This window comes from Semicossyphus pulcher, unplaced genomic scaffold, assembly GCF_022749685.1.
Source record: "Semicossyphus pulcher isolate SPU_LCO1_2020_fin unplaced genomic scaffold, fSemPul1.0.p SCAF_8, whole genome shotgun sequence".
Lineage (NCBI taxonomy): Eukaryota > Metazoa > Chordata > Actinopteri > Labriformes > Labridae > Semicossyphus > Semicossyphus pulcher.
The window spans coordinates 27,486,600-27,513,686 of NW_027211759.1; the positions used below are offsets into that span (position 1 = coordinate 27,486,600).

The following is a 27,087-nucleotide window of genomic DNA, read 5'->3' on the forward strand; positions in this document are numbered from 1 at the left end:
ATTGCTCTAGTAGATTGCTTTAGTTGTCAGTTGCTAAACAGGCTGTAATGGCTGCAACATTATTTTTGGGGTAAATACACTGACAGTGTCTGCTAACTCGACAGAAAGGATCCCGACAGACTTTTTATTACACTGACTTTTTTCATCGCTCTCTTCAATGACACCAGACTCCTTCGACATAACCAGTAATTTCTCCTTTCAGAGCATCCTTTTTCCTTGATCTGTTGTTGTTTGTACAGTTTTGCTTCTGTTGTGTTTCAGTTGGTTATCTCCGATCTATTACAACTATAAGCCAATAAATAAACATGCCAACAGGTGAATAAGGGGAGTCCTGGCATTTATTTAGTATCACAAGCACTGATCTCCAGTGATAAAGAAGTGTTAGAGCCCGGCTCTTAGACTTTGAGAAAACAGGAAACCGCAGGTACATAGGACATGAAAATACATCCGTTTAACAGCAGAAATAACACCTTTATTATCAAACAGTTAGTAGGAAATAATATAATTTAATTGATGAAATTACGCAATAAATATGTGTTGGATGTCACAGATTTTATTTATTTCCTTTATTTTCACTAAAAATGACTTTACACATTTAGGTCACAATATAGGCTTGTATATTCATTCGACAAATACATGGCATGGTTTAAGTTTTTTTTAGTTTGCTTCTAACATTCTAGAATGTGTGTGTGTGTGTGTGTGTGTGTGTGTGTGTGTGTGTGTGTGTGTGTGGCATTGTCACCACCCTGAAGAGAAACTCTGTTTGGCCATATTGTTTTGGAGTTTTGTTTTTCTGCCTGTTAAAAGTGCTAGTCATGTTGATTCATGTTGGGCCTCTCTTTAAATAACATAACAAAGAGTACAGTCTAGACCTGCTCTTTTTGTGAAGTGTCTTGAGATAACTTTGCTTATGATTTGGCGCTATACAAATAAAATTTGATTGATTGATTGATTGATTGATTTTACAATAGGCAGGACTGTTTGTGGTGTCTCGATGTTGTGTCTACAATTGTGAATAAAAAAAAAAAAGAAAGAAATACAATTATAAACTGTTAATGCTGGGTTAATTGTATCATACCCTATTTTTTTTCTGATATTTTTGTATTGGACCAAAATATATTATAAGAGACTTTATTAGAACACTAGCTTTTATTTAATTTGATAGTTTGCTGTAGTATTTTATTTAAGAAGCATCATCATCAATCATGTAGTTGCGGGTTTGGCTTCACTTTTTAGGCGCGGTCATGTCCACCATCATTTTATACAGTCTACGCTCTGAAATGAAACCAACAAAATGCACATCGCTTTCTCCAAGGTTTAAGTTTTTTTTTATTATTATTTTAAAACCAATTTAGAGGGCAATTTAGAGTCACCAATTAACCTAATGAGCATGTCTTTGGACTGTGGGAAGAAACCGGAGCACCCGGGGGAAACCCACGCAAACGCACGGGGAGAACATGCAAACTCCACACAGAAAGGCCCACTCCGTCCGAAACGGGATTCAAACTAGGAACCTTCTAGCTGTGAGGGGCCAGCGCTAACCACTACACCACCGTGCAGCCCATCAAACATTAGATGTTGATGGTTGCTCCTTCTTCTTGAAGATGGACCTGAAGGTCTTCCTGATCCTTTTGAGGGTGCGCCTGAACCAGCCGACCTTCTTTACTTTGGTCTCAGGCTGGATCTCCACTTCCTCAGTGGTCTTGTCCTCAGGTTCATCAGTCAGGGAGGAGGTCGTGTTCTGGGCCAGGTGAAGGATGTTGTCTGGTCCTTTTGTCTGAGACCAGGAGGGCTGCTGACTGTCCTCAGGTGCCTTCTCTTCAGTGGCCTTGTCTTGAGGTTCGTCAGTCAGGGAGGAGGTCATGTTCTGGTCCTCGTGTTCTGGTCCTGTTATCTGACACCAGGAGGACTGCTGATCGTCTTTAGGTGCTGTCTCCTCAGTGTCAGTCACATCGATTACCACGTCAGCACAGGAGCTCTGAGGGAGGCTGTCAGACAGAAAAGGATGCTGCAGAACCTCCTGGGGTTTGATGCGCCGCTCTGGGTCCAAATGCAGCATCCTTTTGATCAGGTCCACCAACAGACGGTGATCGCTGTTCTGTCCTGTCACCTCCATCAGCTCCTCAAGATCATCAAGACTGTTGAGCCAGAGGTATCTTGTGTCTGCAGGTTGGAACCCTGAGTCACACTCAAACTCCTCTGGTGTCTTGAATCTCCAGCCATCAATTTCTGGATAGAAAAAATACTCTGTCCCCATCCCCTGGTCCAGCACATGGTCTGGTGGCTGGCCCTGAGTGGCTATGATAAAGCTCAGCACATCATAGTCCATGTTGCCGGGGTACAGAACGTATCCTGTAGCCAGCTCTGCAGCCGCCAGGCCCAGAGACCACATATCAATGGCCTCGTTAAAGGGAAAGTGCAGCGACACTTCTGGTGCTCTGTACCAGGTGGTCTGTACACAAGCACCAGGCTGACATGCGTAGGTTGGATGCGCCAAGCCAAAGTCAATCAACTTGACTCTAAGTGGCTTCTTGTGGCGGTCAACAACCATTACGTTGTCAGTTTTGAAGTCTGCATGCACAATTCCCATGGAGCCTAGGTGGGAAAGGGCTGTGGTCATCTGATACAACACAGACCTCAGCTCTGTCATGGGGAGACACTGGTCTGGTTGTTCCTTGGTGTAGCTGTACAGGCTCTGGTCCAGCAGCTCGAAGTTCAGGCAGATGTTAGCCTTATTGAAGAAGTAGCCATTCCACTTCACAAGGTTGCAGGTCTCTTGATCCAAAGACCGCAGCTTCTTCAGGATGGCAATCTCCTGTCTGGCCTGGTGAAAAATTTCTGGGTCGTTTTTGTTGACCTTAATGGCCACACACTGGTTGGTTTGGACGTGGCGGCATTTTGTCACCACACCAAAGCCGCCCTCCCCGAGGAAAGCCTCCACCTGAAAGTATCCAAGTGTGCTCCCGATGGATATCTCTAGGTCTTCTGATCCCTGCATGTTGTGAAATACGATCGATTGTTGCAGGTAGTTTGCTTGTAGTCAAGTAAAAGGTCTGACGTGCACTGAAAGATTCTCTGCATGCAGTCCTACATATAAAACTTTAGATTTCATCATCAGTGACATCATCGGGTTCCTTTGATGGTGGCTTTGGCTTTGATGCTTCTAACATTCTAGAATGTGTGTGTGTGTGTGTGTGTGTGTGTGTGTGTGTGTGTGGCATTGTCACCACCCTGAAGAGAAACTCTGTTCGGCCATTTTGTTTTGGAGTTTTGTTTTTCTGCCTGTTAAAAGGTTGCCAAGTGCTACTCATGTTGATTCATGTTGGGCCTCTCTTTAAATAACATAACAAAGAGTACAGTCTAGACCTGCTCTTTTTGTGAAGTGTCTTGAGATAACTTTGCTTATGATTTGGCGCTATACAAATAAAATTTGATTGATTGATTGATTGATTGATTTTACAATAGGCAGGACTGTTTGTGGTGTCTCGATGTTGTGTCTACAATTGTGAATAAAAAAAAAAAGAAAGAAATACAATTATAAACTGTTAATGCTGGGTTAATTGTATCATACCCTATTTTTTTTCTGATATTTTTGTATTGGACCAAAATATATTATAAGAGACTTTATTAGAACACTAGCTTTTATTTAATTTGATAGTTTGCTGTAGTATTTTATTTAAGAAGCATCATCATCAATCATGTAGTTCAGGAAACAAACCTCTCAAGTAGCACCTGAATGTATCTATAAAGAAAGGCAACGTGTCAGGCTCACATGTGTACAGTGAAATCATGAAAGGAAAGGCTTACTTCATGTAAACACTCCAAAGCATGTGTGCACATTTCAATATGTGATAAGCGGGTTTGGCTTCACTTTTTAGGCGCTGTCATGTCCGCCATCATTTTATACAGTCTACGCTCTGAAATGAAACCAACAAAATGCACATCGCTTTCTCCAAGGTTTAAGTTTTGTTTTTTTTTTATTTTAAAACCAATTTAGAGGGCAATTTAGAGTCACCAATTAACCTAATGAGCATGTCTTTGGACTGTGGGAAGAAACCGGAGCACCCAGGGGAAACCCACGCAAACGCACGGGGAGAACATGCAAACTCCACACAGAAAGGCCCGCTCCGTCCGAAACGGGATTCAAACTAGGAACCTTCTAGTTGTGAGGGGCCAGCGCTAACCACTACACCACCGTGCAGCCCATCAAACATTAGATGTTGATGGTTGCTCCTTCTTCTTGAAGATGGACCTGAAGGTCTTCCTGATCCTTTTGAGGGTGCGCCTGAACCAGCCGACCTTCTTTACTTTGGTCTCAGGCTGGATCTCCACTTCCTCGGTGGTCTTGTCCTCAGGTTCATCAGTCAGGGAGGAGGTCGTGTTCTGGGCCAGGTGAAGGATGTTGTCTGGTCCTTTTGTCTGAGACCAGGAGGGCTGCTGACTGTCCTCAGGTGCCTTCTCTTCAGTGGCCTTGTCTTGAGGTTCGTCAGTCAGGGAGGAGGTCATGTTCTGGTCCTCGTGTTCTGGTCCTGTTATCTGACACCAGGAGGACTGCTGATCGTCTTTAGGTGCTGTCTCCTCAGTGTCAGTCACATCGATTACCACGTCAGCACAGGAGCTCTGAGGGAGGCTTTCAGACAGAAAAGGATGCTGCAGAACCTCCTGGGGTTTGATGCGCCGCTCTGGGTCCAAATGCAGCATCCTTTTGATCAGGTCCACCAACAGACGGTGATCGCTGTTCTGTCCTGTCACCTCCATCAGCTCCTCAAGATCATCTAGACTGCTGAGCCAGAGGTATCTTGTGTCTGCAGGTTGGAACCCTGAGTCACACTCAAACTCCTCTGGTGTCTTGAATCTCCAGCCATCAATTTCTGGATAGAAAAAATACTCTGTCCCCATCCCCTGGTCCAGCACATGGTCTGGTGGCTGGCCCTGAGTGGCTATGATAAAGCTCAGCACATCATAGTCCATGTTGCCGGGGTACAGAACGTATCCTGTAGCCAGCTCTGCAGCCGCCAGGCCCAGAGACCACATATCAATGGCCTCGTTAAAGGGAAAGTGCAGCGACACTTCTGGTGCTCTGTACCAGGTGGTCTGTACACAAGCACCAGGCTGACAAGCGTAGGTTGGATGCGCCAAGCCAAAGTCAATCAACTTGACTCTAAGTGGCTTCTTGTGGCGGTCAACAACCATTACGTTGTCAGTTTTGAAGTCTGCATGCACAATTCCCATGGAGCCTAGGTGGGAAAGGGCTGTGGTCATCTGATACAACACAGACCTCAGCTCTGTCATGGGGAGACACTGGTCCGGTTGTTCCTTGGTGTAGCTGTACAGGCTCTGGTCCAGCAGCTCGAAGTTCAGGCAGATGTTAGCCTTATTGAAGAAGTAGCCATTCCACTTCACAAGGTTGCAGGTCTCTTGATCCAAAGACCGCAGCTTCTTCAGGATGGCAATCTCCTGTCTGGCTTGGTGAAAAATTTCTGGGTCGTTTTTGTTGACCTTAATGGCCACACACTGGTTGGTTTGGACGTGGCGGCATTTTGTCACCACACCAAAGCCGCCCTCCCCGAGGAAAGCCTCCACCTGAAAGTATCCAAGTGTGCTCCCGATGGATATCTCTAGGTCTTCTGATCCCTGCATGTTGTGAAAGACGATCGATTGTTGCAGGTAGTTTGCTTGTAGTCAAGTAAAAGGTCTGATGTGCACTGAAAGATTCTCTGCATGCAGTCCTACATATAAAACTTTAGATTTCATCATCAGTGACATCATCGTGTTCCTTTGATGGTGGCTTTGGCTTTGATGCTTCTAACATTCTAGAATGTGTGTGTGTGTGTGTGTGGCATTGTCACCACCCTGAAGAGAAACTCTGTTCGGCCATTTTGTTTTGGAGTTTTGTTTTTCTGCCTGTTAAAAGTGCTAGTCATGTTGATTCATGTTGGGCCTCTCTTTAAATAACATAACAAAGAGTACAGTCTAGACCTGCTCTTTTTGTGAAGTGTCTTGAGATAACTTTGCTTATGATTTGGCGCTATACAAATAAAATTTGATTGATCGATTGATTGATTGATTGATTTTACAATTAGCAGGACTGTTTGTGGTGTCTCGATGTTGTGTCTACAATTGTGAATAAAAAAAAAAAGAAAGAAATACAATTATAAACTGTTAATTGTATCGTACCCTATTTTTTTTCTGATATTTTTGTATTGGACCAAAATATATTATTAGAGACTTTATTAGAACACTAGCTTTTATTTAATTTGATAGTTTGCTGTAGTATTTTATTTAAGAAGCATCATCATCAATCATGTAGTTCAGGAAACAAACCTCTCAAGTAGCACCTGAATGTATCTATAAAGAAAGGCAACGTGTCAGGCTCACATGTGTACAGTGAAATCATGAAAGGAAAGGCTTACTTCATGTTAACACTCCAAAGCATGTGTGCACATTTCAATATGTGATAAGCGGGTTTGGCTTCACTTTTTAGGCGCTGTCATGTCCGCCATCATTTTATACAGTCTACGCTCTGAAATGAAACCACCAAAATGCACATCGCTTTCTCCAAGCCGTTGTGTTGAGCGCCACTGTTTTTCTGCTTCTTTGACGACAAACAATAACAGTTGAAAGTGAGCGGACCATGTTGTAGTTGAAGCTAACAGACGTGAACAAAAGTTACTTTTATTTTTAGCCTGTAGCAGCTAGCCAAATCATTTGTTCAATGCTACTGAGCAGAGCAGTAGTTAACAGTGGTTTAAGTTACTGCAACATGTCGTTACATTCAAAAGTATAAATCGTTGCAGAAGTATAAATCGGGCTTTAGTCAACAAAAAGGCTATGAAGCATAATTCTTAAGATGTAAAAATGTTCCTTTAAACCCGAAATAAAACCTTGTTTTTGGTGTGTTGCATCAGTACGTGAGTATTAAGCATGAGGCTAGGTTCAAGAGGTGATTAGCATTGCTGGCATAAAGCCTGGAAGCAGAGGTTAGCCTGACTCTGTCCTACATCAAAGACATATGCTGACTAGCACCTGTAAAGCCTTGTTACTGTAGGTCTAATGTAACTTAGCATACTTTGGCTGTAAGCGCTGACCTGCTGGAGTCTTGTCCTGAGTCTCAACAGATTTATCTCCCAGCTCCAAGTGTTCATGCAAAGCTAAGTCAGCCGTCTCCAGGCCTCTCCTGGAGGATATCGATTTTCTCATCAAACTCACAGCAAGAAAATGAATCAGCTTATTTCCCACAATGTTACAATAATCCTTTAAAGCAAGAGAATTGAATTGGATGTGTGTGTCCATCTATGACGTCATACTGATTACATCCATTTCCCTGTTTTTGGGACCGAGAGCATTTGTTTCGTTACATTGTCCTCATAACTTTAACATAACTTGACATCCAGGCTTTCAGCCAAGCAGAATAACGATCTAACTTCTCATCCTCTTTAGACAATCAAGGCCACCTCTCACTTGGGTGACCCGAGGGTCACCTACAACCTGGAGGATGGGATGGTCCCTGAAACCAACATGCCAGTTCGTTTCTACCTCTCCCCCAACCGCGAGGATGGCTCTGCGTCCATCCTGGTGTCCGAGCCGCTCGACTACGAGACCACGCCGTTTTTCTCTCTCCGGGTTCGAGCGCAGAACGTGGCCGCCGTTCCTCTTGCAGCTTTCACTACAGTCTATGTCAATATTACAGGTTGGATTTGTAATTTTGCATTAGCAGGTGTATAGATTTGATTTAGTTTTTTGTCTTAAGGCTTTATTTATTGCTGTCTCTTTGTCTTTTTAATGCATATCAAACTCAAAGCAAATGTATTTGTCTGAGGTTTAACTGAAGCATTGCCCGACAGAAGGATAAGCTGATCGTCTTTAAGCTTTTAAGAATAATGTTGAGTTCATGTGCAGGTAAAGTCTTAAATCCAGTGTGCTCAAGTCAGCAGCTGCAGAAAATACTGTGCGCTCATGTTTTTTCCTCAGGAAATCAAAACCCTAAATCTTTAATGCACACAGTCACAGAGACTGCAGCCGGGGATGCTGAGAATTTATTATCTAATTACAATCTGGAAATTAACACATTATCAATTTGCTACTAAATCTCTTTCTCTCCCAAGATGTCAATGACAACGTGCCATTTTTCACCTCCTCGATCTACGAGGCCTCGGTAACAGAAGGAGCCCAGATCGGGACTTCAGCCCTGCAGGTGTCTGCACACGACAAAGACCTGGGTCTTAATGGAGAGGTGGGTGCTTTTATTTATTTGTTGATGATGTGCAGGTACGAGAAATGAAGATATTTGCTGAATCGTCCATGTTACACTTGAAGGTTCATTCTGTAACATCACAGTCCCTCTCGTGCTGGAGCTTTTGTAGCAGAGTAGCTGAGGTGTTACTGAGGCGGTGTCATGGCCGCCGTGTGACTGACTGAGACAATATCGGCGGGATAGAGTATCGACCTGAGTTTGTAATGAGTAATGAAAAGACTGACTCAGGGAAGATGAGCACCTGACACTTTCAACTACAAAGCCTTTGATTTCTGCTATTCCAACAATTTATTGCTTTTAAATACTGAAGCTTCATTTCCTAATTCCCTCTGCTCCACAGATCACTTACTCTCTGCTGAGTGACAGCAGCGGCGACCACCATCTGTTCCGCATAGACCCAAAACTGGGAATCATCTGCACAGAAGCCGTGTTTGATCGAGAGGCACGGAGCTCCTATTTGCTGGAAGTTCAGTCAGAAGATGGACAGGAGTCAGCGCGACCTGGCAAGAACAAGCAGCCCAACTCAGGTTAGATTTAACCAGGACAGAAGAAAAAACTCCTCGTGAATGTATAATGTGCTTCGTGTCGTCAAGGAATAGTTCTACATTTTGTGAAATACGCTGATTTGTGTTAGATGAGAAAATGTACATCTTTTTTATATCTGCAATGTAAATATAAAGCTATAATGGAAGCAGGTCACCTAAGCGTAGCCTGAGCTTAGCAGGAAACATGGGCCGAGAATTAGCTTTCCAATATTTGTTCAATCTGTGCAAAAACCTGCAAAGCCAGAAAATTGTCCCGCACATAATCCTGCAAAAACACCTTTTGCCCCCTTTTGTTAGGATGATAAGAAACACGATATATTATGTTCTGCAGATGAACTTTAGCTGGTTGGCTTTTGTAGCTTTGGACAGAGCCAGGGTTTGTGTTTACATGTTTTTATTTTTATTTTAAAGGTTTTATGCTTATTTCAAGCACCTGCAGATCTGACACTTCACCCACGTTTAGTCTGGACATCCAACATTGTAACATTAAATATGTGACTTAAAATGTGAAACAGCATAATACCCTCTCTTTAATGCAACTGATACTGCTAATGCTAAGCTAAGATTACAGCCTGCTAGCTGTAGCTTCTTATTAACCAAACAGATGTCAGACTGGAACCAATTTTCTGATCTAACTCTCGGCAGGAAAGTGAACAAGCTTATTTCTCAAAAAATTACCCATCAAACTGTTCCTGCAGACGGATGCTAAGCACAGTTTAGTTATTACTATTCACGTCATCTTCCTTTTAGTCATACAGATTGTTTTTCACTGTTGATTGTTGATTTTGCAGAGTTAACTTTGAAGCGACCTCTGCCCTGTGCATAAAAAGCAGCATTGTTATTTTCCCACAAGCCCACAGGGTGATACTGAGAACTCATCTATGAGGAGTTCTTCCTATGTGCGCTGTGTTTTAAACAGACTGCATGGCATTACATTCATTTACACCTTTGGATTGACTTTGAAAAATAGTCTAAATTTGATTTATTCCAACGCCGTGACCACACAGCCTCACTGTGAAATAGCTCAGAGACTTCCTGGCACTCTCTTTCTGCTACAGACCCTTTTTTCCTGCCCCCTTTTTTAATTTGCGTTGTTCAATATTTAACTACTTTGGCCTGTGTTTGTTTACCATTTTCTCTTGGTGACATTTTGGCATTCGTAAAACCTCGGTCTGTATGCACAGTTACGTAATATGACGTTTGGATTCAGGAGCGGGTCTTTGGCAAATGTTTGTGAAGGAGGTATTAGGGGTAAAGGGTGATGTTTTGGAGCAGTAAAGCCTTCTCTCCAGAGTTGCCAAGGCTGCTTAGCATTTGCAATGAGCCTGAGCTGCGTCTTGTGCTACAAATCTCCCACATCCAGAAGGGCTCATCTCCTCTGCAAACATTACCTGTTTCTCTGCGTCACCACTGGGACACAAGGGGAGGAGGGAGACGTAGAAACAAGCCGAGAATAAAAGCCACCTTTCACCACCATCACCAGCTCTTTAGTGCAGCAGCTCTGCATGAACGTGTCCCCCATGTGATGTGTGAGCAGATAATTTACTCTTTCTAACTAAAGAAATAAACAGCGTAATGAGGGGGCACCGACAAGACACAAACACTTGTCATCTTATAAATATTTAACCTTCCCAGTAGAACGGTTCTTTATCTACTCTCTGAACGGAGCAGCTCGTTGAAGAGGGTTAGCCCCATTAGCGTTATTCTTTCTGCTGGAAACCGTTAGCCCCGTTAAAACAATAAACTCTTGACAAAATGAATAATTTCTGTAATTTACTGCACATCTTAGTGAATAATGCTTTTTCTGATTCCCATGTCAATGAGGCGCATGGTGTCGGGTTAAGTGCCACTTCCACACTAAAGAGTGACAATGAATTGTCGAATCAATAAACAGATGGAGGGAGAATACAGAATACAGTGTGTGTGCGTGTGTGTGCGTGTGTGTGTGTGTGTGTGTGCTCCGTCTTTTAATCTTCTGACTCTGTCATTCTTGCAGACACAGCGTATGTGAGGGTTTTCATCAGCGACGTCAACGACAACAAACCCGTCTTTGCTCAGCGGCTGTATGAAGTCGGAGTCGACGAGAATGCAGATGTGGGCCTGGCTGTTGTCACTGTTAGCGCTAATGACGAGGATGAAGGTATGCTTGATGAGGCAGCAGGTCCCAAGGAGATTTTACTGAAGCCACTTCCTTGAAATAAAGGTTAGAGGAACTAGCCAGCTAGAACGAATATAAAAGTTTGGAGGCACTTAAAAACTTCGCAGCAGTTTCCGGATTGCACTTTATTTTTCACTCGACTCTCTTTCTTGAAACTACAGAAACATTTTGGCAGTCTATCAGTCAGTTTCTCCAGCAGCGCGTTATTTGCCAAGTCGGCACCTTTTTGGAAGATGGCCTGCATTTGCAGCAGTTTGCATAAAGTGACCCTGTGGGCAGCCTCCCAATCTGGCTGCTGAAATTATGCAGTGTGCTAGATTTAGCAGGAGTCATTTGAGTGCTCGGTAATGTACTGTGGCACATATGTTCCAAAAAGAGTGACACGCTCCCACACAGTAGGTGGGCGGGATTTAACCAATAAAGCAGTTGCTCATCCTGCGTACAGCGGTAGCCCTAAGACCCCTTTATCAGGCATGTTTGGGTCCGTTAATCAAGTATTTATGGCGAGAGGGGGTGCAGCTTAGGCCGGGCTGCAGCACTAATGATGAATAGCTGAGGAATAACACCAACCCCCAACATTAAAGTTGCAATGCTGTTGCACTCGTGTCTAACAGGCTACGCTCAATCTGTCTTGTTTAAAAACTCCACCCTGGGCTTGACTGCTGTAAGCCTCCAGATCCCTGTGGAGGCAGGCAGCACTTTGTCAGCCAGGGTTGTGTTAATAGTGCAGATTAGTGTATTTACATGGGATTGTAGCTACTTTAACCCAACAGCATGATTGAAAGCAAAGACTGTTCATTCCAGGAGATTATTTTATCTATTCCAGTGTTAAATCGTTTGGCTGCATGCCCTCCATGGAGACACAGGAGATAAGTTCAGATACTGAGTTCCTCTTTACTAAACTGCACCCCCCCTCGCCCCTCTCAGGGCTCAGAATCATCCCCCAAAGGGTGCTATCAGAGTGCATTACAGTATGTGGTTTTACTCTCCTGCTCCCCTTTACTTTTTCGGCTCTCTTTTTTTAATTAGTATCTGATTAAAGCCGAGGAGACGAGCTACAACGTTTCCATTTAATTAAGTAATCAAAACAAGAAAGGGATACATGAAAACCTACTAATGCTCAGGTCTCGGAGGAAATGAGGTGTAATACTCTGGTGGCTACGGCATGCTGTTGTTGCTGGAATGATAGTGCTTCTGCACACAGTAAGAAAAGCGACAGTACTGAAGTGTGCATGCAGAGATGAGAGAAAATGATACCAGCTACAGCCTGCTGTAAAGTGTACTGCCTTTTTAAAACGTTGCTACATTTATGATTTACCTTTAGATTGCACTACCTTTGTTATAAAACTGTTTCACTGCAGAATCAGAACAGTCATGCTTTTTTAATGCCTGCCACAGGAGCAAATGCCAAGCTGCGTTACCAGATCACATCTGGAAACAAAGGAGGTGTTTTTGACATCGAGCCAGAGGTGGGGACGATCTTCATCGCACAGCCGCTGGACTACGAGCAGCAGAAGAGATACAAGCTGCTGGTCCTCGCCTCGGACGGGAAGTGGGAGGACTACGCCGCTGTAGTTGTTACTGTGGTCAATAAGAACGATGAGGCGCCCGTGTTCTCAATGAACGAGTACTACGGATCAGTCACAGAGGAGCTGGATGGGTCACCTGTGTTTGTTCTGCAGGTGAGAGGCTGAGATCATTACTGCTAAGAGGTTTCACACTGCAGTTGTTTTCTGTAATTATCTTCAGAGCTCTCTAAGTTTAAATCAGCAGCTTCAGTTTGGAGCAAGGAGAGCTGTAACATCACATTTTACTCATATTTGTATTGTTCATCAACTGCAGCAGCCTGACGCTTTGTCGGATGATTATTCAGATGTGTTAAAGAGTGAAGCGGTAGTGATTGATCATGTGCAGAGAGGTTCAGCAGCGATGCTGGTAGACCTGCTTTGAGGCCAGATTTTAGAAACATGGCTGATCAGAGCTCATTACTTTAATTCGGGCTGTCAGGAAAAAGTGCAAACACTTAAACGGGCTGTCTAAAAAATCCAAAAGCAAAGACAACCTGGGTGACGCTTAAAAAGAGATAAGAGGAAGCAGTCATTTTGGTTTGACTGGATGAATGAATATCCATTTCCTAAAGAAGTCGTCTTTATCTCTGCAGGTGACGGCGACTGACCCAGACAAAGACGCAGACCAGGGCGCCATACGGTACTCCATCCATGGCCAGGGGGCGGAGTCACACTTCATGATCAACGACATCACAGGGGAGATGTACGCCCAGCGCACCATGGACCGAGAAGAGCGCGCCGTCTGGCGCTTTGTCATCATGGCGACGGATGAGGAGGGCGAGGGACTTACTGGCTTTACAGATGTTATAATCAACGTGTGGGACATCAACGACAACGCCCCCACCTTCACGTGTTCGCCTGATAACTGCCACAGCAGCGTGGCGGAGAACTCCCCTCCTGGAACGTTTGTTGTGGAGATGACGGCTGTGGACCTGGATGACGCAGCTGTAGGTCAGAACGCAATCCTCACATACCGGATTACAGAGAATGCAGCCAACGCAGACAACGCAGACCTGTTCACTATTGACTCCAGCACCGGCACTGTATCTGTGGCAGCAGAAGGTCTGGACCGCGAGCTTGCAGACAGTCACCGGATCGTAGTAGAGGCCCGGGACGGAGGGGGTATGACGGGCACAGCGACCGCTACTGTAGTGGTCACAGACATCAACGACCATGTGCCTAAGTTCAGAGAGGACTGGTGCGGCACTCGTGTGCCTGAGAGCGCCAGTGAAGATGCTCCTGTTCTGGAGCTGAGCGCTGTGGACCCTGATGCCGGCACGTATGGACAGCTGGGCTTCAGCGTGGTGGCAGGAGACCCGGAGCAGCGATTCTACATGGTGAGCCACAGACAGGAGCAGACGGGGACTCTGAGGCTGAAGAAGAAGCTGGACTTTGAGAAGCCAGGGGAGCAGCGCTTCAATCTCACCATCAAGGTGGAGGACTCTGACTTCTCCAGCCTCATCCACTGCCTGGTTCAGGTGGAGGATGAGAACGACAATGCTCCTGTGTTTGCCCCCAGCTCCCACCTGCTCTCCCCTCTACCTGAGGATGTTACAGTAGGAACCAGCATCATTCAGGTGGTGGCCTCTGACTCTGACTCGGGCCTGAACGGGGACATTCTGTACAGCATCCTCCCCGACTCTGACCCCTTTGGACGTTTCTCAGTGAGCCGAGCAGGTGTGGTCACGGTGGCAGGTCGGCTGGACAGGGAGACAGTGGCAGGTTATGAGCTGGTTGTCATGGCGACTGACCGGGGTACCCCAGCTCTGACTGGCAGTGTCACGGTCCACCTGCCGCTGCTAGACGTGAATGACAATGGGCCGGCGCTGGAGACAGCGTACGCTCCGGTGCTGTGGGAAAACAGTCCACCTCCTCAGGTGGTCTGGCTGAACAGGAGCTCGACTCTGCTTCATGTTGTGGACAGAGACTCCCCCGAGCACGGCCCCCCCTTCCTCCTCTCCCTCCCCTCTCTTTACTCTGCGGACTTCCACCTCCAGGATCACGGAAACGGCTCTGCCACACTCACCGCCCTGCGGAGGTTTGACAGGGAGAGGCAGAGCGAGTTCCGCTTGCCGGTGATTATGATTGACAGCGGCCATCCGCCAATGACAGCCACACACACACTCACCATCACGATTGGTGACCAGAATGACAACGCCCACCAGGCAGGAGAGAAAGATGTCTATGTGCATTGCCGCAAGGGTGAGTCGCTCGCTTCCCCTCATTTCATTCTCTTTGCCCCCTGCTTTGGCTTCAGAGCTCCTCTCTGCAGGCGGAGCGAGAGTGAAGAGGGGAAACTGAGGCTGCAGCTGACGGGAAAGTTTTCGCTCTCATACCTGCGCCGTGTAGTCTGGAATATATAATCGTACTCTTCTTTTTACATTCCAACTGTGTTTTGTTATGGTAATATCGTTGTCAAATCCCCTTCCAAGCACTCCGCACATTCCTCCCCTGCCAGCCCTCCGCCTAAAGCTCGTCTGAACATCACATTATGATAAGAATCATGACTTCCTTTTCTGTACCTTTTTTTTACCCTCAAGCAACTTCCTTAGGTATGTCTGTTTGTTAGTATTTGATCACACTCTCAGCTACATGGCAGTTTTGGTAATTGTGGAAAACAGGAGCGCTGTGACTCATCCGGGCTGCCATTGTTTACCCAGCTGCAGTACTCTGGCACTGCAGGTCGATAATAACATAATCCATACTGAGATAGCCCTGCTTCCTTAAGCTCCACGCTCTCTGAAGTGGAGCACTGAGAGCCTATTCATTCCAGCAGTGGGGCTCCACAGTTATGAGCATAATAAGTAGAACAGAACACAAGAATGCAAGATAAGGAGAAGAGAGGGACCAAAAGATAAGTGTTGGCATCAGCAGATTCTGTCCAGACTGAATCAATGTGTGTGTGTGTGTGTGTGTGTGTGTGTGTGTGTGTGTGTGCGTGTGCGTGTTTACCTTGAACAGGAAGGATGGTAAATGCGGCACTGGGGAGAGTGTATGCCCCAGATCCTGATGACTGGGACAACAAGACCTACACTCTGGAGACAAGTGCAGCCAAGTAAGAGCTCTCTGTTAAATGCACATAATGTTTTTTTGTGGGAACATGCTGAGCTCTGAATGTGCAGCACAAGGAGCAGAGCTGAAGCCGCACACAACCAGAGGAAGTGCCTACAGTGTGGATATGAAAGATAAAGAGGATGTGGACTGAGGCTGTGTTCCTCTAACATGTCCTCTTTCAATGATATCGCTCGGCCTGAAACGTGCCTTACAGGTACTCTTCCAATCCCCGGCCTCTAATATAAGCTGCACTTTCCAAAGGGACTTTTAATCGCAGCCGTCAACAGTGACTGCCACTCTGGAAAATGCAATCAGATTGAAACCAACTGAGCAGTCTGAGTCCACCTGTATGACGTGATGAAACAGCCCGACTCCATCAGGGACCTTGTGCAGCTATTCAGTATTCACACCCTCGACATCAGATTAGAAATACCAATTGCATATTTGTTTTATTCACATAACAATTTCTGACAGTTACCATGACAACTATCAAGCTCTTTTGGAGCCAGAGATTTCTTTCTTCTTCTTGGGTGCTTTTCTTCTCCTATTTTCTTTGTTGTTGTATTTTTACTGAATTCACTTCCTGCTGGAGTAAACCCAGGTACCGCTGACCAATTCTCTTCTTGTCTGTCCGCCATCTGTCAGGTGTTTTTTCCCCCTGAACAAGAGCCTGGAATAAAAAGCAGCCACTTGCCTTCTGTTATTTTCTTTCTCTCATCTTCCACTGAAGCCGGCCTCTCGTACTCAACAGCTCCTCTGCTTTTTCTCAGGTACTTCACTCTGAACCAGAGCTCGGGCGTGCTGACCGTCCGGCAGAACACTCCAGCAGGCAGCTACTGGCTGAGGGTCGGGGTGTCTGATGGCGTTTGGCCTGATGTGATCTCCGGGATCAGAGTTCATGTCAGGGAGCTGGAGGAAAAGGCCGTCCTGTCGTCCGCCTCGCTGCGTCTGACCGGTAATGTTAGCAGAAACGCTGACTCACCTGTTGGCTCACACTCTGTTATTTTAAGTCCTGGGGCGCCTGCAGCTCTGCAGGTGCTCTGATTCAGCTATGATCCTACCTGTTACATCTCTGCATGACCCTGAAAAACAATAAATCAAGACAATATTGAGTCAAATGGTTTTTCATTTGGATTCCCTGTCTCAGTCCGTCGTGGCAGAAAAAGAATGCTTCCTCTTTGTTGCTGCTGGTGTTTAATTCTTTTGTGCAGCAGATGCTGAAAGCAGCAGCCTCTGCCACAGGCATGAACAGAGTGGTTCTTTTCATTGAATGATTATCAGGTTGTCAATCCAGTTAACGCTGATAATAATAGGCTGTCAGGAGAAATTTTTATTCTTGCATTATTTAACATTTCTAAGCAAAGCAGCCATTCAGGCGGCTTGTTGGTTTTAGTTTCCTTCTGAGCCTTTTTCTTCGACACTGTGAAGTTTGTGTTGCGGCGCTCATTTTTCTGTCAGTCTCTCTGAACAAATCGGAGTTAGAAAGGTCAATTTGGAAGTGTCAGGTAAAGTCCTTGACATTTAAAAAGCCATTCAGCAAAGGCTTTTATGGATGCCTCTGACTCCGAGTCATTATCATTTTTGGAGATTAAGAACGACTGCCCACATCCTCCAGGTATTATTGGAGGGTGGCACCTTAAAGATGATTGATTTTCTGGGTATTACAATATTTTGTACAAGACAGTCCTTGAAGACGTGAACTTTGTTTCAGTGGAGAAATGATTTCACCTGACAGCACCAGGACTGGCTCACCTTATGGATGACTCAGTGAGTGAAGGGATCGATAGAGGGAGATGTAAGGCTACCTCTTGTTCTAATGGAATCAGGAACTCAGAAGACTTTGATCAACTGTGTAGTTGTCATTGACGAGTCAGTACTTCTTATTTTCATGAACCCCCTCTCTCTTTGGCTCCCGAAGGCATTACAGCGAGAGATTTTATCGACTCGCACGTCGAGGGGAAGAGTCGACTGGAGACGTTCTGGGACTTCCTGTCTGAAACGCTGTCCGTCAGACCGGGGAGCATCAACATTTTCAGCGTGGCGGACAGAGAGGAGAGAACAGTGGACATCCATTTCTATGTGCTCACAGATAATGGCTACCTGCGCCCAGAGAAGCTGCACGCCGCCATCACCGCACATAAAAAGAAGGTACATATATACCATGGAGTCTGATAGATAGAGATCAATGCTCATATATCAAGTGATACACTTGGGAGCTTGAGGGGAGGAGATAACGGGGCTTTTTATCTGCCCTTTTATTTTCACACCAACTTTCCGTCTGTTTACCGCCTGGCCCTGTCATGTCTCTTTGTCACTCCCATTCATCCCCTCTCTGTTTGGCCTTTTCTTTCTTTAATCGCTTTCTTTCCCCAGTGTTTTGATTGTGCATCATTGTGACTCCTCTGTCATCCCTCACCGTGTCTTGCTCTTTTAAAAACAACCAGTTGTTGAACCTTAAGAGCTTTTTGTAGATCAGGCCTTCCTCTTTTGCTTCATGCCTCCAGATGTATCACTGTGCACCCCTCACCACCAACATTGGAGATACAAATCCTTGTATCTTCACTGACAATTACTGTAATTCCCATTTTCCCTCCCTCATCTCCTCCCTTCCTGCCTCCTCTGACTCCTCGCAGCTTCAGTCACTGCTGCGTGTCAGCGTGAGCCAGGTGCAGGTGGACGAGTGTGTGCGCGCAGACTGCAAGACATCCGGCGGCTGCTCCACACAGTTAAGCATCAGCGACTCGCCCACCCTGGTAGACTCCGGAGCTTTATCCTTGGTTTCAGTAAAGGTGACATCCTCGGCTGTGTGCGGCTGCGCTGCCCGGGAAATGACCCACCAGCCCTGCTCCTCCTACCCCAGCAACCCCTGCCTTAACGGGGGGACCTGCGTCGACACCCAGAACGGATACAGGTGAGCGGCTCGGCGACAGTTTCTGCAGCAGGGGAGTTTAAAGAAGCTTTTAAAAGATAGAAACTGGAATGGGAGCTCCCTGGTGTGCTGCAGTCTTCTGGCTCTCCCCGTTCGACTTACTGTAAGAGTGACATCTTATAAAATGAACCCAAAATTACTAACTGCTCCCCTCCTGAGAAAAATCTCCTTCACCTGCAGCTTGACCCAACTTTCATGAGCTGCTCGGCTGTGTTGTCAGCTGAATATAGAGCAGCAGGCTTTGGACTTTTTTTGCCATGGAAGCAAAGCAAAGTTTGTGCATATCTGAGTGTATCTCGCCAAGATTATTAAATTAGGTCTCTGGATTTTAACCTGGCATTGATTTTGTTGAAGTTCTGGTGTGCTGTGTTTTGCAGAAGTTAACAGTAATTAATGAACATGGCCTCTGGATCAAGGTCAGGGCTTTAAATATTAACCCTTAACCGTGATGAACGTCTGCAGTCAATAGAAAGGCCTTCAGCCTCAGTGTATAGGTTTGTGTGGCAGCAGAAGGACTTCGTTTCATGCACACACATTAATGCGCAGATTAAATAAATATAGGGCAAAGGGATTAGTAGAACTGCGGCCCCCCACTCTGCTCACAACTTCACCAAAATCTCATTTAATGCCATTTACATGAACATGTAAGTTTGTCAGAGCACAGTCTGCAGAGGGAGGATGTACAGAAATGCTTTTCTTTCACTTTTATCGTTTAAATTGTCTCGCTGCAGTCGATCGGCACACTGCTGAGAGAAGCCTCTGTACTGTGAGAGGAATATCTCCCCCTATGTGCTATATGTGACCTCATGTGAATACACTACAGCCATAAAGAATCCAATTTTTGGTTCTCTCTGTCAGGGGAGCTTAACAGGCAACCTCAGTCAGCGGCTGATCAGATATTGTCAGTCAGCAGAGAGAAAAACATGCCCTGCGATTCTTGATTTGGATTGGCATTGCTCTCATGAGCCACATGAAAGAGCAGAGGAAGAGTGAGGTGTGCCGCTCGCCGTGTGGATATGTATGCATAAGGCTACGCTCTGCCTAAGCCGTCCCTTTTGCTGCGTATGGATCAGTATTCCTGACATGTGTTGCCCCTCTGCAGAATAAACAGCGATGGGGAGAAACAGCCCCTAACAGCCTCAGCACACACAGCTTCCCTCAGACACTGCATGAAAATAGATGGCTTTGACATTATCAGCACAGCCAGCTTGTCGCACATGCCTGCAGTGGAGGGGACCGGATGAGATCAACTGGTCCTTTCAATCCTCGCCATAACACTGACAGAATGGGCTGTTTTTCATCACTGCATTCCTTTATGGTGTTTTTGTATGATTATTAATATTAACCTTTCATACACAAACACGTTGGAGCGAAACATTCCATCTCCACTCTCTGCAAGAGCAGTGATCCTGAACACTCCAGCTCTAATCAAAGCAGATAGGAACAAGAAGAGGAAAATGCTCCGATATCAACATCAGTGAATAATACTTAAAGAATGCGGCAGGTTGGGATTTGTGAGGAATGGTTCAGGAAATCATCAGTGGTGGTACGGCACTTAGAAAAGTGAAATAAGTAGAATTAATTATCTGTTAACAAAGGACATGTGATGTGCAGAGCAGCAGCGGCCCTCGGAGGGCTCAGCTGTGAGAGATGAAGAAAAGACCCCAGCACTGTTGTGCTCATAGCTAATTGATTTAATGTGGAATTAAACATTCAGGGCTAATGCAAACATTTGATTTGGTAAAAAGCCCTCTCTCAGCTGTCTGCGTGTTTGAGCAGAGTCACAGCCTCAGCCTGTGGGAATCAACACGACTGTCACGTCTGCAGAGAGAAGTCGCCGCGCTCCGCTCCAGAGATCGAGCAGCGTGAAGATTTCACAGAAAACACAAAACAAGAATCAAACTGATTGTTTCTCTCCCTCTGTTTTGCCCTGATTTTCTTCACTTTTGTCTTTCTTCTCGGTGCTACAGGTGCCTCTGCCCCCCGCAGCTCCAGGGGCCAGACTGTCAGCAGACGAGGCTTAGTTTCCTTGGCAACGGTTATGCCTGGTTTCCCCCCATAAGGCCGTGCTTTGATAGCCATCTTTCACTGGAGTTTATGACGGAGGAGGACGACGGGCTGCTGCTGTATGCCGGCCCGCTGGCCACGCTGCTGCCGGGAGAGGCTGAGGACTACATGGCCATAGGTAAAGAAGGAGGCTGGGTAATTAGAGGCGTGCAGAGGGGCCTGCGGGACACCACTGCACTAAAACTTCAGCTTAATTCTGTGTTTAATTACTGGGTGCTGGCTAATCAGATACATGAGGCACATTCTGTTCGTTAGTGTACTGCTGAGGGATATGAGCAGATACTTAATGTGGTGTAAAATAGGCAGCCTGGTTTCACTCGTTAATGTGTATGTTATAACTTATCGGAAGTGTGTCTGTGTTTACCCCCCGTTCAGTGTCAGAGCTTCACACTCTCTATCGCTGCGAGTGTCTCACTCAAGGACACATCAGCAGGGATTATTCTTCACAGAGGCGCACACCTAAACCCTTCAGGTGAAGGACAGCCGTAAATATTTGATCAAACTGAATAGGTGTCCTGGTTTAGTGATGCCTTCATGCTTACAATATATCTATTTACACTGAATAAGGCTCATATTTCAGTGCAGACCAAAGAACACCGACACAGGAAGCAGACACAAATGAACAATAATTCCTCAGTGAAGTAGATGTAAATAGTAAAAGTAAAACATAGTGCTGTAAACAGAACCGTCGCATGGGCTGTGAAAAGTGTGCAACCGTACAGGGCGTCGCGCCTCTGAAGGGCCTCGCACAGGGTCCACGGCAACACTTCAAAGTAGCACAATTGACCTTTCGCTAAGCCCCTCCCTTCAACGGCCAATGCCCAATCCTACGTTAGCAACCGTAACTAAGCAAGTCAAGCTTTCAGATGCCGTAACGGTGTGCATAAGAAATCTGCAAGTCCGACAGCAGATTTCCTCAAAGTTTAGAGGGGGGGTCACATTTTTAGCTTTTCCTGAGAGATGTCGGAGATGGATTATAAATTGTCGAAGACCGCACTCGCAGCTTAATCCATCGAATATCAACAAAAACTCCTTTGTTTGCTCCAAGTTAAGACGCTGACTAACTTGGCTAGGTTAGCATGTTAGCAAACAAAGACGGTTAAATATGAATTATAAGTTAATCCAGATCCAGTGTTTGGATCAAGCCCATGATGTACGAGTAATTCCCTGACGCGCTTTAAGCAAAATAAAAAAGTGTGATCATTTAGTTTTGCTAGCAGTGGGCTGAAACATGTTAGATAATGAAAGTTATACAGAGTCATAACTGAACATTAGCTTAAAATAAAACAATAAATGGACTTACCCTGCTGTGCAAGAACAGCGTTGTTCCTGTATGTGATCCTAAAGATGAATTGTCAACACGTGGGGCACCTGACGCTGGCATTGGGACCGGCGAGCCTCATGTCCAACAACACTCCGCTGACAGATTATGTTCTGGATGTAACTTTCAAATGCATATTGTCGTCCTTTCTGTCGACGTCTCTCTGATATTTGGAAACATTTTTCTAGAAATGTGCAGATATTTCCCTTGGAACAGCTGTCACTGTTATAGTTGAAAACGCCATAATATTTACATGCCAATGCAAGAGCTTGAAAGGCGTAGCAACAGTAACCAAGGGGGGCAGGACTTAACGAAGGGTCAATTACATGGGAAAAGCGCCTGTCAGCCCTCGCTTCACATTCCAGCGTTTTTTATTACTATATATTTAAGCAATATCACATGAGAGGGAGTGATGTTGTACTGCATATGATCACGGCTGTATACAACAGTTATAGAAGCGGCAAATGGTAGTAAAAAGTCACAATCAACAACAGATTATTTTTTGTTCCACCAACTCAACTCGTTCCACAACTGAACTGAAACTGAACTGTTGTTGCCAAGCAACCTAAACATTCTCCTGCACACCTGTACATGTTACCACAGATCAGCCTTTTTTTTAATCACATACATTTATCTGTATGTTGAATTTATCATCAACCAGTGAGATAAGAGTCTGCTGTGTGATTCAGAGGTACCAGCTTGATCAATGTAGACACACACAGTCTGCTGTAATGTTATTGGCTGGCTGAGGCGGAGTGATACACAGGGTGAAAAGTCCCAGTGATGTTGTTCTCTATATCGCCACTCATGGAATGCCTCTTGTCGAATCAGATTACTTGGTCAGAACTAACTGTTGTATAACATATTTTCCAGACTGTTGTTAACCCACTATGATTCTGAAATGTTTGTCAGTTCTATTGTGCAGACTCAGAAATCTAACCTGACAAATTATTCAGTTTTTTTCACTTCCGATGTTACGTCGTTACGTTGTGCGTGCTCCGTCTATCTGCTCACTGCAAGGACGAAGGAGAAGGGGAAACAATGTCGGCTGCACGAGAGCGCGACAGACTTCGTGAACACGAGTCGCGTGCTGAGAAAAGGAAATTAATTTAACAAAAGGAAGAATTTAATAAGTCACTGCGAAGATCGCTGGATGAATTTGTCCACACACAGGGCCTTGCATCCCCCCGGCAACGGCTCTGGCTGTAAAACACTTCTGCTTATTGTTTCAGGATCACAGTTATTAACAATCATTTAAATGATAGAGATAAGTGTTCATAAGAAACAGCAAACAAATAGACATAGTCATAAAACAAGGACAAGTTTGACAAGATAATTAAACATTTAATTACCTTGTACATAATCATCAACTATTATGTGAAGGCCTACAGATATAAATATGCCTTAATTAGTAATAAAGTAGAAAAACAACACTTGTGAGATAATAGTGCAAAGTGGTTAATTTACAAGACGTGGGTTAGTTAGTATTTATACATCCATACATAAATAAGACAAAAGTCTTTTTACGATCTTTGTTCATCTTTACCTTTAAAGCTGCAGGTACGCAGCTGTGCAGGTAGTTTGGTTTTTGTGCTGAGGTTTTGAGGTATCTGTCTCCATCCTCCTCAGTATAATGGAGGCGAATTCAATTTCATTTGTAGGGGCTCACATCATTTATTAATGAGAAGCTGAAAAAATTCTGCAGCAACATTTAATTCCAGGAAGTGTCATCATTACTGGTTAATTCACGGCATGCTGCGAATAGTAATTTGGGAGAACCGACCCTTTAATTGATTTTTATTTCCTGTTTCAAAACCACGTGTGACGTTTTTCCATCACCTGGTTTCTGGTGCCATTCAGCCTTCCTGCCGTGATGTCACACGCGTCGGTTTGTTTTGAGTCGAAAGGTTTTTATACGTCTCTTCTTTGCATCTTGTTTCTCTTTGTTCATAATATCATCAGTTTCTTCGCGACCTTGTACTATTTTTCTGTTTTCTGAGTTAAGCTGTTTTTCTGCTGTGATTCTTAAAGAGTTGTTCTTTTGGATTGAAACCTTTTCACTTAAGTTTAATTACGATCTTGTCTTTCCTTTATAGAAGCTCATGTTGGTTCTCTTTTCCTCAGAGCTGATCGGTGGGACGCCCAGTCTGAAAATCAACCACGGCTCGGGGACGCTGGTCCTCCAGTTGACAAATAATGCCGGAGTGGCTGACAGACGCTGGCATCGCCTGGACGTGAGGAGCAACAGTAAGGTAAGAGAAGTTCGCTCATGCAGTGTCTCCCTGTTTATGAAAAACATTAAAGCGTACGCTGTAATTTGTATAGAAGGCCAGACCACAGTGTACTCACATCCATTAATCCAGAAGCAATGACCTCTCTCCACTCTCTCCCAATTTAAAGGAAGTGCGCTTCACTCTGGATCGATGTTCCAGTGCGATTATCATGGAGACGGAAGGCGTGGACTCCTGGGCAATGACAGAGGACCGCTCATCCTGTGAAATCCGAGGGGTCACACCCAACAGGGACAAGTGAGATCAATAATTAAGTGGAAAAAGTTTGCAGTTGTTGGAGGCAGGGAGTGAGTGCACGATATAAAGAAATCAAGCAGCTCCTGTGAACCCCGAAGGGGAAACAAGAAGCTCTTCAGTCAGACTAAATCATGGCTGTTTTATATTTTACCAGGGAGGATTTAACAGACATGTAAATGAATAAAATAAATCATGCTGCAGGGTTTTTATTTATTGTTGAGTGAGTCAACAGTTAGGGTTTAGATTCTCCAGAGATCCTTCTAGTTTTGCAAACGACTTGAGGTTATGTTTTCTTTACTGTTTTTAAATGTCAATGGATGGATTGCCCATAGGGACCGTGTCTAAATGCCCCACGTCCCTTCAGGGGTAAACAGCCCCATATAGAGTGCAGCATTAGCAGTCACAGAGGCGGCAGTAAAAGTAAAACAAAAGGAACAAAGTCAGTTTTTGCATGTTTACAGATGTTGTAACCAGGAGCGTTTAATGATAGATAATTAATGCTGTTCATTATGTGCGGGCATCCAGAATCTGTCATGTGACACAGAATTTACCCAGAGCTGCAGCTTAACAAAGAGAGCTGTCTGCACAGTCCCACAGCTGATGTGGTGCTTATTTACGAGCCGCACAGACGCATTTATTGGAATCAAATCAGCTAGAGACTCCGACTGTTTTAGGCTCAGTTCAATTTCTCCGAGTTCCCTCCCGTCCTCTCTGGAGGAAAAACAATATTGATAAAATCCTCAGATATTATCCTTAAAATGCCAACTAATCTTCCTGACTGTGTTCCTGCACACAGCTCGTTCTGCTTTGCCCCAGCAGAGATTGTTCCCCCCGTCGAGGGCTCGGCCTGCCGCTGGGCTCCTTGTTTTTTGTGTAATTATATAAAGAGTTTAACAGAGTACATAAGGGCTTTACTGCTGCTATTAATTTTAATAACCTCTAAATATAAAGGACCTTTAAGAACCTACTGTGATCGCTGTGTTTGAGCTGAAACTTATTAGCTTGAATAAACGTACTTTATGGCGTCAGCGAGGGAATGTGCTGAGTTAACAAATTAATCAAGCATTGAAAAACAACCTTTTTTTCTCTCTTGGTGCAGTTTGGAAAAGAGTTTCTGTGCTGAATGAGTTTCTGTTTTGATCGTTTCAGGGAAAAGTAATTTACCCTCCATGCATTTATTCTCACAATAAAGGAAGAATCACACGAATCAGATGTCATATTTCTTGTCATAAGGCAGTAAAGTGAAGACAGCCTCAGCAGGAGAAGAATGAAAACATGAATTTAAACCTTGACAGGTTATACAGCGCGTGTGTTCCTTTTCTTCTCCTCATATTTATGTTTCCTTTTATCGAGCTGTGTTGTGAATTTTAAGCTTTAGAACTCTTTTTTTTCTCTGCTCACATTCCTCTCATCGGGTGACTTGTCTTTTGTTTCCAGGTATCTGAATGGAAGTCATGTAATTCAGCTCGGAGGCGTCAATGAGAACATATCGTACGAATACCCACAGCTGCAGCACAAACATTACACTGGATGTATAAGAAACCTGCGTGCAGACAGCAAGGTAACATACGAGGAAGCATAGTTCACTTTATACACTAAATACAATGAGTCTGTTTATGAAGCTTGTTCTGATGAATAGATCACTCCAGTGTATTGTATCTCTTTGTATTCCCCTGTTTGGATGACGGTGCCGGAAGACTCTTCTTCAATAGGGAGTAAAACTGGCCTCAAGGCTAAACATGAAAGTTTGCTCGCTGTAATTATTCTCTCTCCTTTGTTTCTGAACCTTCGGTTGCAGATTTATAATATACGCTTCGACACAGTTGTTAATAAACAGCAGAGAAGCATTAAGATTATTTATAATGTGAAAAAACAGCGAATCCTTCCTTCACGTGCAGTCAGACTGTTCATCAGCCTGCTCCCAGTGGAAAACATCAACACACACCTGAACCGAAAATAACTTCAATCACATATGTGCAAAAAATAAAAGCACCTTCAATGTGCATTAACATGTTAACTATTTTGTGCACTACATGCAATACACATACAGTACGCAACAAGTAGTGTTCTTATCTGATCTTAAATGTTCGTCCCACATCAAACATTGTAAACGCTTGTTTTCATGTCACCAAACACTAACCTGTCAAGGCGTTTCTTTCCTCATTAAATATCTATAAACTTATTTTTTTAACAATGTGAACCTGCATGTGTACACCAGTGTTTATTGCTTGCATTCCTCTCTGCATTTTGTTTATGGCGCCTCTCTGCCCCGTGAATCAGAGGATGGAGGTGAAACTATTGGAAGGAATGAGTCATTTGAGCTTTATCCTGCACTCTGTACTCATGTACAGAAGCCCTAAGAGGACATGCATCAATGTATATTATTTACTTTCCTGTGATAACAAGTTCATTTCAGTTGTTTTCTCGCGATAACAGGATAATCTCCGGGTGATCTATAAAACAGAACAACAGGCTGCTCTCTGTGATATCACAGACCAGGACATGCCATGCTGCCATCGCCCACACTGATGAGGGCCGTTTTGGTCCGAATATAAGACATACATCTGAAAAAGTGGGATCATATCTGTTAAGCGAGTGTACCCCTCATGACATGGAGAGACACAGGGATCGTCCGGAACAGGTTAAACAACAACTGAGGTGGA

The 27,087-nt window shown here is 44.7% G+C and overlaps 1 protein-coding gene across 1 annotated transcript in view; it reads left to right on the plus strand.

Moving 5' to 3' along the window:
* The window catches only part of LOC138612784 (neural-cadherin-like), a 97,509-nt gene that overhangs the window by 54,565 nt on the left and 15,857 nt on the right, over positions 1-27,087 (plus strand). Inside the window, exons 13-26 of the mRNA XM_069686227.1 lie at positions 7,441-7,690; positions 8,106-8,233; positions 8,595-8,781; positions 10,796-10,939; positions 12,356-12,639; positions 13,119-14,727; positions 15,487-15,580; positions 16,350-16,534; positions 17,498-17,727; positions 18,213-18,490; positions 20,479-20,693; positions 24,021-24,148; positions 24,297-24,424; positions 25,862-25,985. Of these exons, the coding sequence (XP_069542328.1) occupies positions 7,441-7,690; positions 8,106-8,233; positions 8,595-8,781; positions 10,796-10,939; positions 12,356-12,639; positions 13,119-14,727; positions 15,487-15,580; positions 16,350-16,534; positions 17,498-17,727; positions 18,213-18,490; positions 20,479-20,693; positions 24,021-24,148; positions 24,297-24,424; positions 25,862-25,985 (3,984 nt within the window). The remainder of the gene's footprint in view (positions 1-7,440; positions 7,691-8,105; positions 8,234-8,594; positions 8,782-10,795; positions 10,940-12,355; positions 12,640-13,118; positions 14,728-15,486; positions 15,581-16,349; positions 16,535-17,497; positions 17,728-18,212; positions 18,491-20,478; positions 20,694-24,020; positions 24,149-24,296; positions 24,425-25,861; positions 25,986-27,087) is intronic.